This window comes from Lissotriton vulgaris, chromosome 6 (genome assembly GCF_964263255.1).
Source record: "Lissotriton vulgaris chromosome 6, aLisVul1.2, whole genome shotgun sequence".
NCBI lineage: Eukaryota > Metazoa > Chordata > Amphibia > Caudata > Salamandridae > Lissotriton > Lissotriton vulgaris.
Genome location: NC_141694.1, coordinates 410,697,181 through 410,717,283, shown reverse-complemented (window position 1 = coordinate 410,717,283; position 20,103 = coordinate 410,697,181). Strand labels below are relative to the sequence as shown.

The window sequence follows — 20,103 nt, the reverse complement described above, 5'->3', positions numbered from 1 at the left end:
GTGATAAAGTGAACGGAAAGGAATCACACAGATTTAAGAAATTATATTCGAAACAATTCAAAAGAAACACCAGCCAAAGAAGGCCGGAACCATATCTCCTGGCCACTTCAATTAGTCAGCAGAATTTCCCTAATTATTACTAGGCATCCAATGTCAAACAAATGTCTGCACTATATCTACGAGGGTGATATAGTTAGTGGTCCAGGTTAGTTAATGAAATGTCGACGTTTCGACTCGTCTAGCGGCCTTGCGGTTGTTTATTCCTGGGCCATGCGAGTCTTCTTCAGGACAGGTGGGACGGGACAATAGGGATCTCATTGATGACCCCTTCTAGGAAATAATGGTCGTGATTCCCACTCCACATAGACTCAGTCCTTACGTTTCCAGGGAAGTTATCCAAGTGGTCTCTGCGCTCTTATTTGGTTTCCTATCCGATGGATATTCATGTGGCACTACATGTCTTAATTTTCGGTCCCAATCGTAGGTATTGGGAAGTTTCAAAATCAGGCACCTCCTCGTGAATTAATCAATTGGCCTGAAGAACTATATTGTCTTGATTGGGGAGGTCACTTGATCGATGTAGGCAAAGTCGGGCGTCGATATTCAGGAGACACGCGTCTATCGGGAACCTTGAGGGGAATGCTCGGCGAGTAAAAAACCCAGGTCCAGTACCTTTTGGGTTACCCCATTTCTTTAATGGCTTACTAATAATCCTGAGCAACTGGGCCAAGTACCCTTCAGAACTTGACTCCTAGAGGTAGTGCAGGTCAAGCAGTCCAAGGCTTTTTGGGGGGAGGTAGAAACTTGGGGTTGAACACAGGCTACAACTCAAAATACGTGTGGCAGCAATAATAAATGATTGTCCAGTCAATTACTTGTTTTTATGAAAAGTGATACTTATATATGACCACAAAGTGATCTGATTAGGTGCCTAACTACATTGCCTTACAGGGTGAAGACCACATCATGTGCAAAGCACATTAGATCAGGGTCTCCCAAACTGGGTTGCGACCAATTGGTGGATCTCCAGACAATTTTTGGTGGGCTGTGAAAGTCTGAGTAATAAATAAAGAGGCCTTTAGATTCTGGGTTTCTCTTGTCGCATTTGCTCATGCTTCAAATATATAGGTAGAATGTCAGTCTGCTTTATTCTTTCAACACTGAGATTGCTGTTTTCTCTGATTACAAAGTGAGAGAAGATTTTAAAGTGAATCATGTGACAATCTTGCAGGAGTACAGGGAGTGTGAAGGAAAGGCTGTGGGATGTTGTTGTTTTTTGCAACACCCAACAAAATGTAAATACCTGTAAATTAACTGTATGCATTCAGCAGTTAGAAACACAAAAATGAAATATATTTGTTTGTAATTCTGAAGTGTGCTACAGACTTTAATAAGACCAAAACAATCGAGACATATTACTTGGTGAAGCACAATTGATAAATATTCACAGAAATCGTATTTCAACATATCATTTTTGTACTATATAGTTTTAACTGTAAAACGGTATGTCTCTTCAAATTTAGTTGTTATTTCCATTGAAAATATGCTGTCTATAAATGACAGTGCACTACCACAAAATGCTTGAGGAGCATTCAACAATCGCCTGCCTCATGTCCATTTAAGGTAGGTGGGTGGAGAAAGTTTGTTGTTCTAAAAGTGGGTTGTGGTTTCAAAAGGTTTGGGAACCACTGTATTAAATCACTAGTGTATAGCCACACTTGTAAAGGTTCAAGCACATCACATTAAGTACTTGACCTCATTGCCTTGCAGGGTGAAGACAACATCACCTCGCAGGGCGCACACCACATTAGATAACCATTGCTGGCCACACCACTTTCCAACCTTTTAGGGTCCTAGTATGTCACATTAAGTGCCTGACCACATAGTCTGGAAGGGTGCAAATCACATAAGTTCCTGACCACATAGCCTGGGAGGGTACAAATCACATCTCCTAGCAGGGTGCAGACCACATGAGATAACTAGTGTCTGTCCACACCACTTGCACACCTTGCAGCGTCCAAGGATGTCACATTAAGTGCCTAACCTCATTGCCTTGCAGGGTTCAGACCACATTGTCTTTCAGCGCCTTGCCACATCACATACTGACACCATCATGTTGCAGAATGAAATAGTCTGGCAACATCCCTAGCAGACATCACATTGCAAAATATCACCTGACAGCATCAGAACACTTTACATAACAAGTTTGCAGGATTACCGTGTCAAATTTTTCAGGTCCTGCCACATCAACTTTCTGGAGCTCATCCCAAAGTTTTCATAGTAAGACCACTTTACCTAGCATGGTAAGAGCAGTTCTCTTTGCAGGGGCGTGCAAGATTAATTTACCGAACGCATCTCCTTCCTTTCAGAACCCGCCCAGGGTGATATTATATGCTCAGATTGATCAAGGGCTTGTAGGGCCCTTGCCTCAAGCAAGGTGACGCAATGCAAACAACCCTTAGGCCAGATTATCAATGCCACACAGAGCCACCTTGTGTTGCTTTGTATGGGGGCATTGTAAATCTGGAGCTTGTGTTACTCTGTGTGGTGGACGTGTTCATTGGGCAGAGCATGGGTGTTCCCAAGTGTTTGGCAGTGACAAGTGTGCCAGTGCCAAGAGAAAGAGCAGGAATATGCCATATGTAGTCATTTATGCCGCATTCCTCTTCTCTCCATTGACGCGGCGCAGCAAGTTATCTTATTACATCCCACCATATGATAAATCTGGTCCATAATGTCTAACCGTATCACACAACCACATAACTCAGAAAGGTGAATACCGCATAAAATTTGCATGGCACATAACTTGTGAATCACATCACCATGCGACATAAACTACAATCATACCACACGTGAAAACCTCATCACCTGCCACTAACATCGCTTTGCTCATTCACAATAGAACATCTTGATGTTGCAGTGTATCACAGAGTGTAGATCAAATAACGCAGTGGATGCTTCCTACATCATATTGCATGTTCAGATCACAGTACCTACTAACAGGGTCTCCAAATCGGTCCTGGCTGGAGGCTAAGCAAAGATGAAATTACCATATATGTCTTAGTATGTTATGCGTTGTAGTGTCACATCACCATGTAGGTTTTACAGTTCTCTCATCACTTATATTTTAGGTGCCTCTGCCGCCGCCTCAATCGACTTGCCCGCGGGATGACGAATAAAGCATATAATATTTTGTTATTGTTACAATCGAAGCAGGACCATATTATATCCGAAAATAAAACGGCAATAAAAGGACAACCATTTTAGAGTTGCATTACACAGAACGTAGACTGGAGGCATTTTTTTTAACACAAAAAGAACAGTAATAATAATTACAATTAATATTAAATTAAATGTAAAAAAAAATACAAAAGAAAGGCAGACTGCCACGTGCAGTGCCTCATTTGGATGTGCCTGAAGACTTGGAGCTTGACTACCCTACGTTTCTCCTACAAATGGACCTTGAAACTTGTTTGGAGGTTCTAGCAGGGGAGCGCAGCTACTCGTATACCCAGGAGACAGACCGGAGACCGGTTCTTCTATCGGGAAAGAGCCGTCCTCTGCGACCGAGCGCACAGCTTCGGGAGGGACGCACATGGAGCGGTGAGGGAGGAAGGGGACACCCGCCTAGCCAGCCAGATCAGCCGAATCAACCCTAGCGATCAATGGGGTGACAGATGTCGCAGCCAGATCGCCCTCACATCCGAACGTAGAGGAGTCCAATTTCGTATATATCGTTCATGTTGGAGAAACTAGTAATGTTAGGGTGAGTACAAATCAGAAATATGAATGATTTCCAGGCTAAGTTGAAATTATGGACAAAGAAATTGTCCTATAAAAGTAGATACACATAATTAGTAGGAAAATATCGCGTTTTAAGCGAATTTCTACATTCCCAAAATGCTCCTTGGCTATATGCAAATAAGGGTCGCACACTCATTGGAGAGTTCGTCTATCCCCTTTCACACACCCCTTTCGTTTGTGTTCCTTCCGATTGGCTTACATCGGAACTGAAAGGACGCTACAAAAGGACCGCCTTCATTCTCATGTGTGCTTCGAACTTGCCTGTTTGTCCCTTTTCTGTGTTGCTGACAGCGAGACCTTGCCCGCTTCTCAGACACGCCTCCACTAGTTTATACAACTCTCTTGCAGATCTTTGGCTCTCCTCCTTTACGCGCTGTGCACCACTGTTAAGGTAAAATATATATATATTTTTTAAAAAGACTGTTAAATAATAATTTACTTTTTACAACGAGGAGTCACATTGTTTTCGAACACTTACGAACTTATCTTTTTTGACATTTTGCCCAATGTTCCGTTCATCCCTTTGTTGCTCATATTTCTGTTATTTTTCTTTTAGCTTAGTTTTCAATTCGCGCGTTAAAAAAAGCAAAATTAGTCTCTTTCAGTGTGTAATTGAACCAAATAGTTGTACTTGACCAAGCCCTTACTCCTATGATTTGTCTCCGTTACTTTCGTTGTACTGTTGAATGTTTGAGTGATGTTTTACCCCGCGCCTGTTTCTTCTTAACATTTGTTCTTATTTGACTTACAACACGACACTAACATCAGTTAGGGGACTAAAGACGGCTGTCAATGTAACGCACCTGGCTAATTTTCTCTGTGATTTGTTAGCTTTCTCTAGTGTGATGTAAATACTTTTTTCAAATACACCTGCCTATATTTGTTATTTACTCGATCGCGATTTTATGCTCAAATGGAGTTGGCGTTGGGTTGGAATTCAGTTAAGGCTTTATCTCGAATTACGATTTCTCAATTCTTCATCTTTTAGTTAGTCTTCTGGATATTGCATATTGACCAGGTGGCGACAGACTGCTAGTGGCATTTCATAGTGCTTTTTATATCGCATTTTACACCTTCATTCTCTTTATTTCCAGGCTCCTTAGAAAGTGTCGATTTGCATCTATTTTTCTAAATGTAATTGGCGCATCTTAAGCAATGGCAAAATGGGTCAGCAGAGCAAATGGGGGAAAAAAACAGAAGTATATTGTGACCAGTAGATCATTATCATCATCGGCACTCGCGTTGTCTCAAGAATCGACGTGTTTCTCATCGAGACTGCTGCGAGTTTCCTCTTCTTTAGCACACATTCTCTCTGTTTAATAAAGAAAAGCCGTGGTGTCCAAATAGCTCCAGGAGAGCTGTAACTATGTCAACACAACTACCACTTCGAATCTATGAAAGACTCCAATTAAGGTTAGTTTTATATAGGTATATTATGTGGCTGTCCTGGAAAACCGTAACAGATCCGAATGTTCTCAATTTAAGTAGGTAGCCATTTAGTAAAGCAATAGCTTGAATTTCAGCTTTGTTTCAACTTAAGGCGTGCGTGGGCAAGAGATTGAAGTTCATCTTCCTATGTGGATGCGCAGATTCATAGAGCCTCCCTTAGCACACGTAACTCCTTTAAGCGCATGCACAGGCCTCCAGGCATGTGGTTTATTTTCACTAGCACTGCCTAGGATTACTTCGACTCCAATGGTATTGTCACTAATGTGCCAGGCTTCTAACACATACCATAAGCATTTTAAGAATGTTATATCAAAATGCCAAAATACAGCACAAGTCCTGAATTTCACTCTGTAACACACAAATAACTCCGAAACACATGAACAATTAGGTGTATTTTTAAGCACTGAAAAGCAGTTAAGAGTTAACTGTGGATTACCTTTGTTTGAATGTCTGTGCAATTTTTATTTTTATCCAATAAATATTTTTTATTGTAACAGGTCGGATCAGGAAATTTTATTTCCAGATGTAAAACAAAAAAAGTATATAAATGTAATCAAACTTGTAAGTTAACAACAAAAGAGAGCCAGGGGCAGACCATATTCATTTTCCCAGAAGAATACAAAAATTCCTACTTATCGGATTCATGGGCGACAGCTTTTGTCACTATGTGTCAGTTTGAGTGTAAGATTTGTTAAAATCATTATTATGTAATGCTAGGGAAGCTGTTGAAGCTATGCTAAAACATTGGACTTGGAGCTTATCTGGATAAAGGGCGCCAGGAGGTGTATAATTAATTGTTACTTGGTTAGGCACCCATCAGCACTATATTATATTTATATGTCCTCTGCTTGATAATCAGGATAAACATTGATATCTTTTAGAATTATCTTGTCAAGTTCAATTATGCAAGATCGTAATGCAAAAATGCTTATTAATTCAAAGTTTGTTCAAGATTTTGCAAACCTAAAACTGTGTGTGTGTGTATGTGTATGTACGGCCAGATCCATATAGACACATGACAGTGTAATTAATGTAGCTCAATGACGGGTATGATTTAGCGCAGCTTCTCTAATAAACACATGTAAGAGAACACAAGGGACACCCTACTCACATGGAACCAGAGTACTTATGATTAAACAAAAAAACTGTGGTTCCTGTGGACACTTAATGGTTGATATCACTATATATATATCAGCGCAGTTGCAGTTAAATGGGGGTATATAAATGTCAGAGAAAAAAGGGACACGTAACACAGAGTGTATAGAGAAACAAAGAAACAAGCTGTTTTATATATGAAAATTCACATTTGTTATAGATTTTCAGTGTGGAGTGTCCCAAGTGAAAAAGGTGAAACCTATGAATATTGATTGTGACTTTTGTGACATGAGAACAAGGTTTTAATGTTGTTACAGAAACGACCATTCAATGGATACACAATAAATGTTAGCAACCTCCTAGTATAATAGTAGGGACTGGGAATTGGTTTGCTTCAAGTTGTCAACATTTCGACCCAGCTAACAGTGTGGGGCCTCATCAGGACCTATCAATGTAGGGACACTTGTGGATGAATTCTAGTTAGTGTGGTGAGAACCTGTAGCAGTGAGTGGTAGTAAAGGATACTCACATAGGGCCCAGCCGGGCACCTATGCAGGGGCAGGTATTGGTAATCCATGGTATTCAATGTAGTGAGGGTTAACATCCTATATCGTCAGCCCGCATGCCCTCCCCTCCGCTGACTACATCCTCCTGGGGGACCTCAACTTCCACCTGGAGAACAACAACGACCGCAACACCACCACCCTGCTGGACAACCTCGCCAACCTGGGACTCAAGCAACTGGTGTCCACCCCCCACCCACCTCGCCGGACACACACTCGACGCAGTCTTCTCTTCCAGCACAGACATCGACTTCAGCCACGCCACAGAGCTTCAATGGACGGACCACAGCTGCGTCCACTTCACCTTCAAGAGAACGACGACCCACCACCACCAGCAACAGGCCGCCCGCAGAAGCTGGAACAAGATCACAGCAGACCAGCTCGCCACCTCCCTGAGCCAGCACCCTCCTGCCAGCTCAGCGAACCCCAGCCAGGCCGCCGACAACCTCACGAAGTGGATCAGCATCTGCGCGGACGAGCTCGCCCCGCTGAGGAGCCCGCCCAGCAGACCCGGAAGCAAGAAAGCCCCGTGGTTCACCGACGAACTCAAGAGCTCCAAGAAGAACTGCCGAGCCCTCGAGAGAGTCTGGAGAAGGGAACCCAAACCGGACAACAGGACCTCCTTCAAGCTTGCCACCCGGAAGCACCACCAGCTGATCCGTGCCGCCAAGAAAACAGCATTCAAGGAACGGTTGGACAACAACGCACACAACTGCAAGGAACTCTTCAACATCGTGAAAGAGCTTTCCAACCCCAGCGCAGGAAACAACGACATCACCCCATCGCAAGACCTCTGCAACTCCCTCGCTTCATACTTCCACAACAAGATCGCGGACATACACAACAGCTTCAACAACCAACCAACGCACACCATGACCGAACAATCACCCCCCACCACCACCCTCCACGCCTGGACCCCGATCAGCACCGAAGACACCATCCGCACGATGAACTCCATCCACTCCGGATCACCGACCGACCCCTGCCCTCACCACGTCTTCAACAAGGCCGTCGCTGTCATCGCACCCCACCTGCGAGACATCATCAACACATCATTCGACACCGCCACCTTCCCTGAGAGCTGGAAACACGCCGAACTCAGCGCCCTGCTCAAGAAACCAACAGCGGACCCCACCGAACTCAAGAACTACCGCCCCATCTCGCTCCTCCCGTTTCCAGCCAAAGTCATCGAGAAGACCGTCAACAAGCAGATGGCCGCCTTCCTCGAGACGAACGGATCCCTCGACCCCTCACAGTCCGGCTTCCGAGCCAATCACAGCACCGAGACCGCCCTCATCGCCGCCACCGATAACATCCGAGCCCTGATGGACAATGGAGAAACAGCGGCCCTCATCCTCCTAGACCTCTCCGCGGCATTCGACACGGTCTGCCACCGCACCCTAGTACAGCGCCTCAGCAACATCGGAATCCAGGACAAAGCGCTGGAATGGATCATCTCCTTCCTCGACGGAAGAACACAGAGAGTCCGCCTACCACCGTACAAGTCAGAGGCCTCCGAAGTCATCTGCGGCGTCCCTCAAGGATCATCTCTGAGCCCCACCCTCTTCAACGTCTACATGAGCCCCCTCGCGGCCATCGTACGCAAACACAACCTCAGCATAATCTCCTACGCCGACGACACCCAGCTGATCCTCTCCCTGACCAACGACCCCGCCTCCGCCAGAGCCAACCTGCACGAAGGGATGAAAGAGGTAGCCGAGTGGATGACGACCAGCCGCCTGAAACTGAACTCTGACAAGACGGAGGTCCTCATCCTGGGCTCTTCCCCCTCCGCCTGGGACGACTCCTGGTGGCCTCCCGCCCTGGGCACCGCACCCAAACCGACAGACCATGCACGCAACCTGGGCTTCATCCTGGACTCCTCCCTCTCCATGACCAGGCAAGTCAACAACGTCTCCTCGGCGTGCTTCAACATCCTACGCATGCTACGGAAGTTCTTCCGGTGGATCCCCACCGAGACCAGGAAGACCGTCACCCAGGCCCTCGTCACCAGCCGACTGGACTACGGCAACGCCCTCTACGCCGGTACCACCGCCAAGCTCCAGAAGAGACTCCAGCGGATCCAGAACGCCTCAGCCAGACTCATCCTCGACATCCCACGAACCAGCCACATCACCGGACATCTGAGAGACCTTCACTGGCTCCCCGTCAACAAAAGAATCACCTTCCGCCTCCTCACCCACGCACACAAAGCCCTACACGACCAAGGCCCGAGCTACCTCAACAGCCGGATCAACTTCTACGCTCCCAAACGCCACCTCCGATCAGCCAACCACGCCCTCGCCGCCGTCCCCCGCATCCGAAGAGCGACTACAGGAGGAAGGTCCTTCTCCTACCTGGCCGCCGAGACCTGGAACTCCCTCCCGACCGACCTGCGCCTGACCCAAGACCACCTCTCCTTCAGGAAGAAGCTGAAGACCTGGCTGTTCGAGCAGTAGCGCCCCCCCCCCCCCCCCCCCCAGCGCCTTGAGACCCTACGGGTATGTAGCGCGCTCTATAAGTGTCACTGATTGATTGATTGATATCCAGAAGACGGTGTCGCGTGTTTGGACAAAGCCAAGGATAATTGGGGAGCCTTGAATTACTGCAGCAAACATCAAAATCCTCTTGCCCCCGCTGTTAGGCCAAAGAGCAAACTTTCAAATTATGTGAGGTATTGCCCCCTCCTCTGAACCTTTTGGATATATGTTCTCAATCTACTCTCCGCTATTACGCCCAACCCCATCCTTCAGGACAGGCCCGATAGCCCTGGGAGAATACCAAAGATCCAAGAAACACTGAGAAGCCAATTGGTCAAGTTGGCACTTTTTCTGGCTAAGTCCACAGTTACACCCCAGTAGCAACAGTGTCCCCGTTCCCACCCAACCCTTGTTGTCTGGCTTCAGACCCTCTTGCAGTGGTCTTATGCTGACAGCGAAGCACTGCACAGGGAAGAGATCCATGGCCTCCATAAGCGTCCCCACACAACGTACTGGGGTGCATTATTAAACCGCTGCTATGTTCGGACCCCCTTAATTCTGCTGACATTCATACTTAAATTCCCTCTTAGCCCTGACTCCAAGCATTCATACCAGGCTACATACACTAATCTTCTTGTTTAATCTGCCCCCTGTAATATCCCACTGCCCACCTTAACCTCTCAAGCAGCTCTACCTCCGCTTCCTTTATGACAATAACTTAGCCTTGGATCGCCTTCCCTGCTTTAATTCCACCCCCTGTTTTCTGCTTAATAGGTTGCATTTTACTGTTCCAAGCGACAACGTCTTCCCATCCCGAGTTACAAAGGTACAAACATGCCTCTTTGCGTTCATTCAGTTTAGGTATTTTATCCCTCTAATCTCACACCCCATTTTTCCTTACGTCAATGGTGCTCTAACAGTTTTTCTTAGCCTAGTCTACGGACAGGCTGCATGTTGTTCTCCTTTACAAGATGTGCTGTACCTGTATTGGAGCGAACATGACCCATCATATTTTATAACATTGAAATGTAAATAAAAATTGTTTTGCAAGAAAAATAGAGTAATGAGAAACACAGCTCTCTTCCCTCACAGTCTAATAATCCTGGTCCAGGATATTCCACTCACTGTCTGCTTCAATCAAATTGATAATTGGAGGCAAAAGACTGCATAAACCCATCCAAATAGTTGGTCTAAAGCTGCACTTTTCGTTCGTGATTAAGGCCCAACATGGTTTCTGTTTTTGCAACTCCTAAAAATATTAACAATATCTCCAGTCATATTCCCCAGGACATCTCCACGAGTATTGTTTTATTTCTCTGTCGGGTCCCACCAGCCTGATTACTTGGGTGTGCCCATTTCCAAAATAAACATCCTAAAATAATTCAGGGTAGTTAACACCTGTTTTGAGTCTGAAGTTTCCCACTTCGCAAAGTTAGATTTTCTTCTCCTACCTCCAGAGCTGGAGTTTGGGTCATTTCATTTGACGTAGTACATAATTGCCTCTCAACTTTAAGTCTGACAAATTTGTTTATCTTTGTAGGACAGTTTTGTTTTAGCCACTGTACTATCTAACAATTTCAAGTTAAATTGAAAAAACTGTCATTCTTTTGTTCTCCATTTAGTAATTTTTTGTAGGTAAAAAAGAGTGAAGACCTTTTTTCCTGAAAGCCATATTACAAAGCCCTATTTTGATGAAAATTAATTAATGTTTGAGGTGGGAAGATGAAGTGTGTGGAAAGAAAAAGTTGTGTGTCAGCATGTTCAAGATATTTTCATAGTAAAAGATACAATGAAACCAGCTTCTAAAGCAGCGTACTATAAGCATTATATGTCAGTCATGTCATTTTGTGTTGAATAGTTCTCCCTGTGTTTTGTTTTACAGGTATTTGAAAGTAGGAACCATGGCCGACAAACCCACACTTCACTATACAAAGGGGAGAGGCAGAATGGAACCCGTACGGTGGCTTTTGGGAGCCGCTGGTGTTGAGGTTTGTTTTCTGTTTTAAGCAACACTTCTTTTTTTTTTTTTTTTTTTGCATAAATTTTATTGTGAACATTCCATTTACAAATGCTCTACTAATGATAGGACACCATTACAGTAGCAGTCTTATCTTTCCTCTTAGGCTTCCATGTTGTGTATATTCTTTAAGGGGTCCTACTAGCCCTAGGTACACGCCACACAGAGAGTAGTTGTGCACGTCTTTATTCTGCTGTGTGTAAGTCAGAACTCCACATTCTAAGCCTGCCTTCAACTCATCCCTCCAACACTTACGTCACTGGCCTACAGTGTACAGTGTACAGTGGGAACCATAAGAGTTCCAGCATTCATTTGTTTAACCCGTTCTATGCTCATGACGGAGCCGCTCCGTCATGAGCCTCGGTTGAGCTGTGCTCATGACGGAGCGGTTCCGTCATGGCCCGCTCGGCGCGCCTGCGCGGCGCGAATTTCGCGCCTGCGCTGGACGTTCCATTGAGCGGGGCGGGCCATGACGGAACCGCTCCGTCACGAGCATAGCTCAACCACGGCTCGTGACGGAGCAGCTCCGTCACGAGCATGTGAGCGCCGCTCGGCCCCCGCCGCCCCCTTAGCGCTGCGACGGAATTCCCGTCGCAGCGAAGGGGTTAAAATACACTACATCACCTGCTTTGTTAAATAAAAAGTTACAGCTTTTCAAAATAGAAAAATAAATAAATGCACAAATAAGGACATGTGTAAACACACAGATGATCATAGATAAACAAGCAACTTCTTCTACTAATCTTCATAGCGCCTGAATGATGTGTCCTGATCGGGTCACTGGAAACCGGAAACTAGCAGTCAAAGTGTCAGTGATCTGCACAGATGAGGTAGAATTATCAGCAGACAGAATGTCATCAACACTCTGTTGTGACTCAGACCCTACATTGAAATATTTGGTGATTGATGGGCAACATGTTAAAAATTAGAGGAATCTCTTGTAAGGGGCTTTTCAGGATGCTAGGCAGTCACCATGTGTCATTTAGTGTTAATGATGATAAATAAATCAGTCTCAAAAGGAGCATCAGACTTTCTTGGGTTGTTTGACAGGCACTCCATCACCTCTTGTAAAGGTGACATCTTTCACATCTGTCCGCATATATTTTTATTTTCTGTTTGCGACCAAAGTTTATAGTCTAAATGTCTTCCTTATTTATGCATCTGAGGTTGGTCTATTGGGGCAGCTTGGTCTTCATGGCTCTTCCAAACATGAGTTGCTGGGCTTTCCTGTGTCGTTCAGTGAGGGGGTGGAACCATAGGCTCAAAGAGTAGTGTTTAAAACAAATTTAAGGTAGAACTTCTTCAGTGCAGCATGCTGAACAGCTTTCTTTAGAGTACTCCTGAACCGTTCTACCAGGCCATTGTCCAGCGGCCAAAGAGGAGTGCTTTTTTGATGCTTTACTTTGAGGCGATTTAGAAAGTCTTTTAAGTCTGGACTTTTAAAAGGTGGGCCATTGTCTGATTTTAAGATTGCAGGTACACTCTATGTTGCAAAGATGCCATCTAATCTTAGAATAACCGTTTCATGTTTAATGGATGAAATGTCTTCTACCAATGGAAAACAGGAGTATTCTTCCGCAATGACTAGAAGGTGCTGTCCGTTCTCAAGAGGACCAAAGAAAGCAACAGCAATTCTCTCCAAAGCACGATGTGGCAATTCTGACAAGTTCAAAGGGTGCTGAATAAAATGAGACGAAATGCAGTTGCATGTAAGACCAGTCTTTAATTATTTTTCTACCCTTTTGTGTAGATAAGGAAACCAGACTCTGGTACAGAGAGCTCTCTTTGTGGCAACTATTCCTCGATGCCCCTCATGGGTGATGTCGATCACTTGTTGTCGTAGACTCTCGGAATCACAATTCCTGTACATCAGAGAATGAGGCCTTCTTGAATCACTGAAAGGTCATTGAACTTCAAATGCCCACTGTTACTAGTGAGAGGTCTAGAGTGCTGCTTTCATTATTGATGAGTATCAATGTCTTTTAACTTTAACATGTCACTATATTGGCTCGTGGTGGTGACAATTTGTTCTAAAGACATGGCAGCTGGTGTGCTCAATGTCACAATAAAATTGAGGTTGGCCTCCCATGTCTTAGCTGGGGGTGTCAGGGCATTGAAATGGCACTCTTCAAAATAATCTGCAGGTTTCTGAACTTTCCCTGGGCAATGAAGAATTGTATAGTTGCTTTCCTGTCACCTCAAACCCCAACGTTCAATGTGAGGAGGCATCTTGGCTTTGGGATTGCAAAATATCATCAACAGTGCTTTATGATCAGTCAATACTGTGAAAGGCTTTCTGTACAAGAACACATGGAAATATTCGCAAGCTCAGACCACTCCCAAACCGTCTTTCTCTATTTGCGAGAAAGCATGTGGCATTTGTGACAGGCTTTTACTGGCATATACCCCAATACATCTGCAGGACTTTGGCTGTCCATTATGCTGTGCAACTAGACTGGGCTAGCATCAGCTACATCCTCTGTATAAAGTTTGTAATCAAAGTAGTCCATTTCAGTGGCACTCTCAATAGCTCGCATGATTTTTTAAATTGTTTTTTTGGATCTTCTCACATTTACGTGACCTATGAAAAGACCGTTCTAAGCTCAGAGTTTCCTTTAGCATTCGTCATCAAAAGGAATGTGACAGACTTGCATGGATTACTGGGAGGTGGGTAGCTTCCTCTTCATTAAATTCTTTGAATTTATAATGCCTCACCAGAGCATGCAGTCCCTCTACAAACTCATTGATGGTTTCACCTGGTCTCTGATGTTCTTGACTGAATATGTATCTTTCATAAACTACGTTTGGCACTGGATTAAACTTGACATTCAAGGCTGTTTTGATTTGATTTCACGTCACTTTACCTTCTGGTGGTAACTTTTTTTTTAAACAGTTTTTTTTATTTTCAGTAACAACTTTGGCAAAAAAAGTTGTGATGTACATAATTACATTTTACAGTCAGAATATATAACCACAGTAGCCAATCATGTCTAAAATCTTTACACATCTGTCTAATCAAAATCGATTCTTCAGGCATTCCGTGAAAACTTGTCCTAATACATACATTATTGCTCATCTTCGGAACTTTCTTCATCACAATCTGGCGGCGGCTCGCATATGTCCCCCCGGTACCTATTCCATGCTCCTCATATCTTGCACCATTTCTGGGGTCATCCTCGATTGATAAACACCGTCCTTTCGGCCGTCATGGCTAAGTCCATGCCGCACACCATGCCGCCAATGACAGCAACTCTGCCGCCCCCCCACTTCTGCGCTATATTACGTTTAGCTATCATTAGCCCCAATGTGGCCCAGATTTGTGCTGGATGTGTCAGATCATTGGGTTCCCATACATTTAGCAGGTACTTACGCGGTTCTGGAACTAGTGAAAACCTCTCAGTTTGCGACATTGTTCTTAGTATCTGTTTCCAGTAGTCGGTTATCTTGGGGCAGTTCCACATAGTGTGGAAGAAGGTCCCTTCCTCCCCACATCCTTTAAGACAGTATGGATGCCGTGCTTTGCCCATTTTGTACATAGTGCCTCTGGTGTGATATGTGCGGTGGAGTATCTTGAGCTGTACCAGTCTAAGTCGTGAGGGCACACCCCCCTCTTTGGATGAAGCCAATGCCTCCTGCCACTCTGTCTCATCCAGGTCTCCTACGTCACCCACCCACTTCTTTCTCAAGGAGGTAGTAGGGTCAGGTAAATTATTGACTAGCTTACGATAAGTGAAAGATGTGGCTCGCTTTTGCATATAGTCCGTTAGCAGCCTATCCTCCAATGGGGAGGCCTCCGGCACCTCCGTGCCCTGCGGCATCGCCGCGAACAATGTATGTCTAATCTGTGTATAACGGAAGGTTTCTGATGGTGCTAGCTTGTACTGCTGCTGAAGTTGTTCAAACGGGATTACCGTCCCTTTGTCCCACAGGTCACCCACTGTGGAAATGCCTTTGGTGTCCCACTGTTCAAAGCCCTTGCTGTTTCTGAGTTGTCCCAGTCGTTTAGCATCCCACAGCAGAGTAAGCCGGGTAATGACTCCTTTCCATCCGAACCGCATCTGTGCTGTGCCATATCGCGACTGTGTGCCTAGTGGGCCCTATCAGCGTTAAGACCTGGCCTTTGTTATGTAGGGCCGCCAGTATATTACCTATTCCCAGCTGAAACCTATCCGCCCTATACGCCGGGTCAGCATGGGGGGTATGTATCCACTGATTAATGACTTTTAGATGCGCGGCCCAATAATACAACTGGATGTTAGGGAGTACTACTCCGCCGTCGTACCAGCCCCGGTTCAACTTTCGCCTGTGCTATACTTGCTGGTTTATTGCCCCACAACAGCGTGGATAACTGTTCGGCAATTTGCTTAAAGTATTTCATAGGTACCGGATGGGGTGTGTTCTCAAGAGCGCACAGGAATCTGGGCAGCGCCATCATTTTGAACAGTGCCAACTTCCCCAGCAATGTTAATGGAAGTGATTCCCAGTCAGTCACATCCCTCTTCAGACGCTCCAATGGGGGCGCCAAGTTTTTGGTGAAAAATTCATCAGGGCTGGCCGTGATGTGAATGCCCAGATATTTGAATGAGTCACGTGAAATTAAGAGCCGACAGCCGACGGGGAGGTGTGGGGCGGGGCCATGTAGTATGTACAGCACAGATTTGGACTAGTTGATGGTGTATCCAGACATTTTTCCAAAGCCCTCACATATCTGAAGGAGTATCTGTATGGAATGTCCGGGGTTAGTCAAATATACTAGTATGTCGTCTGTGTAGAGGGAGAAGCAATCCTTCCGTCCACCGGAGGCCCCGCATCATTAGCTCCCCTCTATTCCATGCTGCCAAGGGCTCTAACACCAAAGCAAAAAGTATCGGTGACAGAGGTCACCCCTGACGCGTTAGTCTCGTTAATGGGATATTTTCAGAGATGTGTCTGTTGGCCACCACCTATGCCAGAGGCTTGGTGTACAAAAGGCGAACCCAAACAGAGAATTTGGGGCCGAAACCCAGATGATGAAGGACCGCGAATAGGAAACTCCACTCAACCATGTCAAATGCCATCCTTGCATCTAGGGAGATCACAACTGCCGGTTATTGCAGGGATGGGATCCTAGCCATCACCCCATGTAGGCGTCTACGGTTCAATGCTGCGTTTCTGCCCGGCATAAAACCGGATTGATCTGGATGGATTAAATGCGCAAGGTGTGGTGCCAGCCGAATCGCCAACACCGTAGCAAGTATTTTGGCTTCTGCATTGAGCAATGAGATTGAGCGGTAAGAGGTGCAGTTAGTCTGAGGTTTCCCGGGTTTGAGTATTGCCACTATAGTAGCTAACCGCTGGTCGAGCGGTAGCTCCCCTCTCTCTAGGTTATCGGTGTACATGCGTAATAAATGTGGGCTAGTGATTCCTGCTGTTTTCTAATATCATTCGATCGGTACCCCGTTCGGCCCCAGTGCTTTGCCTGATTACAGTGAGTGGATCGCAGCTTGCAGTTCCTCTACTGTAAGATCAGCCTCTAGCTCCAGGGCTGCCTCCGGAGTAAGCTTGGGCATTACTATATCCTTAATGGAGGCCCTCACTTCCTACTCTGTCATCACAGACTCTGACGTGTAGACTATTTGAAAATGTCCTGCCAGCGTCCGTACTCTTTCCCGTGGATCTGTTGATATCTGCCCTTTCTCCGTCTGTATCTGTGCTATACTTTTGGCGCCCTGTTCCCTCTTGTCTAGCCAGGCCAAGAGCTTTCCTGCTTTGTCCCCAACATCGTAGATTTTATGTCTAGTGGCCGTAAGTTTTGATTTCGTCTCTTCTTGCAAATGGTCTCTGTACTGTTGTTGTATAAGGTATAGTGCATGAGATGATTCTGGCGTAGGATCCGCAGTGTGTTGTGCCTTGGCTGCATGCAACGCTAGCTCTAGGTCTAGCAGTTCCTTCTGCTTCTCAAGCTTATGCCCTATAATGAAAACTACCGCTTGTCCCCTAATGGCGGTCTTGTAAGCCTCCCATATAACTGATGGAGAGCTAACCGATGGAGTGTTTTCTACGAAATAGTGTTTTGTGGCCTTGAGGATTTCTTTCCGTACTTTTGGGACCTGCAGGTAGCCTGGGTAGATAGGGTAGATCCGTCTACGGGTCTCATGGTGATATGAAAAATTTAACATTATTGGAGAGTGATATGAAATACCTCTAGGCTTTATCGTCATTTCGTCAATACTTTGAAGGCTGTTAACCGAGGTAGGAAGTAATCTATTCTAGATAAGCTATTTAAAGCGCCTTAGTAAAAAGTATATTGTCGTTCCGTGGGGTGGAGGTGACTCCAGACATCCACAAGTCCAAGCGCCTCTATGAAACTCAGCAGGCGAGATACCCCGGGCGTCTGCGTCCTTGCTGGGTATCTGTCTAGGTTATAATCCATGGCGGCATTGAAATCCCTCCATCCCCCAATTAAGAGTTCCCCCTCCGGTAGAGTAAGCAGAAACTCGCTAAGGGCTGGGAGCGCTATCGCATGTAGGGCAGGAGGGACGTACACAGATACCACATTAACCAGTTTGCCCTCCCATTGACCCAGAAGAGCTGCAAACCTCCCCTGATCATCCTTTTTTGTTTTATGTATGATGGAGGAATGTTTCCGCATCAAGATGCCTACACCCCTGGAGCCTGTCGAACTCTGAATGAACTACCATCTTGTATCCCCACCTATCTAGCGCCATACATGCATTGCCAGTGAGGTGTGTTTCCTGCAGGAGAGCCAGTGTAGGGGCATGACGCTTCAGAGCCTGCAGCACCAGGCCACTCTTAATTCTATCTCCCAAGCCATGCACATTCTACATCAGTAACTTAGGGGGGCAACCGCAGTGGCAAGGGGCAACCCTGAGATGCATTCGGCTGGGATTGATGTCGCTATATCTGCAGTAGCCATGAGAAGCAAACACTAACCTGCCCATGTATTGTGTGCATAGATCAACTCGTGGGTACCCTGCCAACTTTTTACTGCCATTAGGAACTAAAACCATAAACATTGCTAACCTTGTGTACCGGCCAATTATCCAACCCTGCCTCCCTGCCCGACGGACTCAGAACTGCCCGCCTCCCCAACTTAGCAGAGTGCTTAGTACCAACCCCTAGAAAGTACTTGCGTGAAGGGGGTAATAAGTCCAAGGAAAGGCGCAGTCCCTCCCTTCCCCCCAAAGACTGCTTCAGCTTAGCGTCCAAAGCAGGCGACATTGCACATATAGTTCAGGTGCTGCCTCCGAATTGCGGTTCTCTTTCCAGACCTAGGTGTCCCCTCAACTCTGTTCTTCCGCTTCATTCTGTTGCAATTGTTCTTCTTCGGCCCGTCGTTGGTTTTGGGCTTCAGCTTCCTCAGGAATGTCACAGCGGCGTTGGCTTCTGTCCCTGCGTTTGGACCCAGCTACTTGGCGCCAGCCCTCGAGCCAATCATGCGCCTCCTCAGGCGTATCGAAAAACCATGTTTTGCCTTCAGCCACAACTCTGTTTCGCCAGGAATAACATTGAATATGGCAAGTTTTTGGTTCTTAGTTCTTTTTTGACCTCTATGAAGCTTTGTCGGCGCTGAGAGACAGCCATTGTATAGACCGGAAAAAAAGGACACAGTGGAGTTCTGGATTCGGATCGGCGGCACCACTCTCGCGGTTTGTAGTATGGCGTCTCTATCTCGGAAATTGAAAATACGGGCAAGCACCGGTCTAGGGGGGGGCACCGGGTCTGGGCTTCCCCCCCCAGGGACCCTGTGAGCTCGTTCGACTGAGAAGAAGGTTGACAAGCCCCTGGGCTGGAACCGCCATTTTCTAAGATCCTCAACATATAGGTCCATCGCCGGGCTTCCTTCGTTTTCGGTAATTCCAGTAATTCGTATGTTATTTCTGCCGGAGCGCCCTTCCTGGTCCTCCAGTTTTGCCGCCATCAGTTTGTTTTCCGCCTCCAGCGGGTTACTGTTTTCTGCTGGGTTGCTGTGTCTTTCACTAGAGTTTTGGTGACCTGTTCAACTTCAGTGACCCTGGCAGTCATTTTTTGAAAGTCCACTCTCAAGAAGGGGACATCTGTCGATATTGTCTCCAGCGTTGCTTGAACATTGGTAAGGGCTACCATTATGTCCTCCAAGGTTACTTTTTGTGCGCTCTCTCCTCCTGGGGTCTTGTCCGTCGGCTCCCTTCGCTCTGGCAGCAGCGGGAAGTCCTTCCCATATGCATATTTATCCAGCTTGGACTGGGTGGCCGAAGTCCGTGGCCCACTGCTCGCCATTATTCCCCCTCAACTATGGTATAAACAGGTACAGGTCGCAGCTGACCTCCGAGAATATTAACCCACTTGCTCTGCTGGTGTTCCTAGGGCGCCTCTGATGTTGCGGTATCACCACAGAGTAGTCACCAGGGAGGGTGGGGGGAGGAAGTCGTAACCCGCCCTGACCCTCTATATTCCGGCACAACTGTCAGCCATGTGTCTTTAATTTTGTGCCGATTCAGTCTTCACTGCAATACGGCGATATTACGCAGCTATTAGGTGCTTATAGCTGGGTCCCATTCCCACAGACCTCCGGCCATGCTCTCCGTGAGTGTTTATTTGGGTGGGGGGGGGGGATATACACTGGCCCCCCCCATCTGATGCGGTTGTGTTGATGCGTGTGTCCACCCGTGATCGGGGGGGGGGCCCTGTGCCTCCAGCCCTGCTCAAAATTGTG

General features: G+C 46.2%; 1 protein-coding gene across 2 annotated transcripts in view; it reads left to right on the top strand.

The window, feature by feature from the left end:
• The first annotated feature begins 4,046 nt into the window (after positions 1-4,046).
• LOC147707395 (glutathione S-transferase-like) overlaps positions 4,047-20,103 on the top strand; it is a 294,115-nt gene continuing 278,058 nt past the window's right edge. Inside the window, exons 1-2 of one of the 2 annotated variants that reach the window (XM_086926422.1) lie at positions 4,047-4,195; positions 11,274-11,379. In XM_086926422.1, coding sequence (XP_086782548.1) covers positions 4,047-4,195; positions 11,274-11,379 — 255 coding nt within the window. Of the gene's footprint in view, positions 4,196-4,969; positions 5,218-11,273; positions 11,380-20,103 lie in introns of those variants that run through there. The other variant, XM_086926423.1, reaches the window with a different exon arrangement.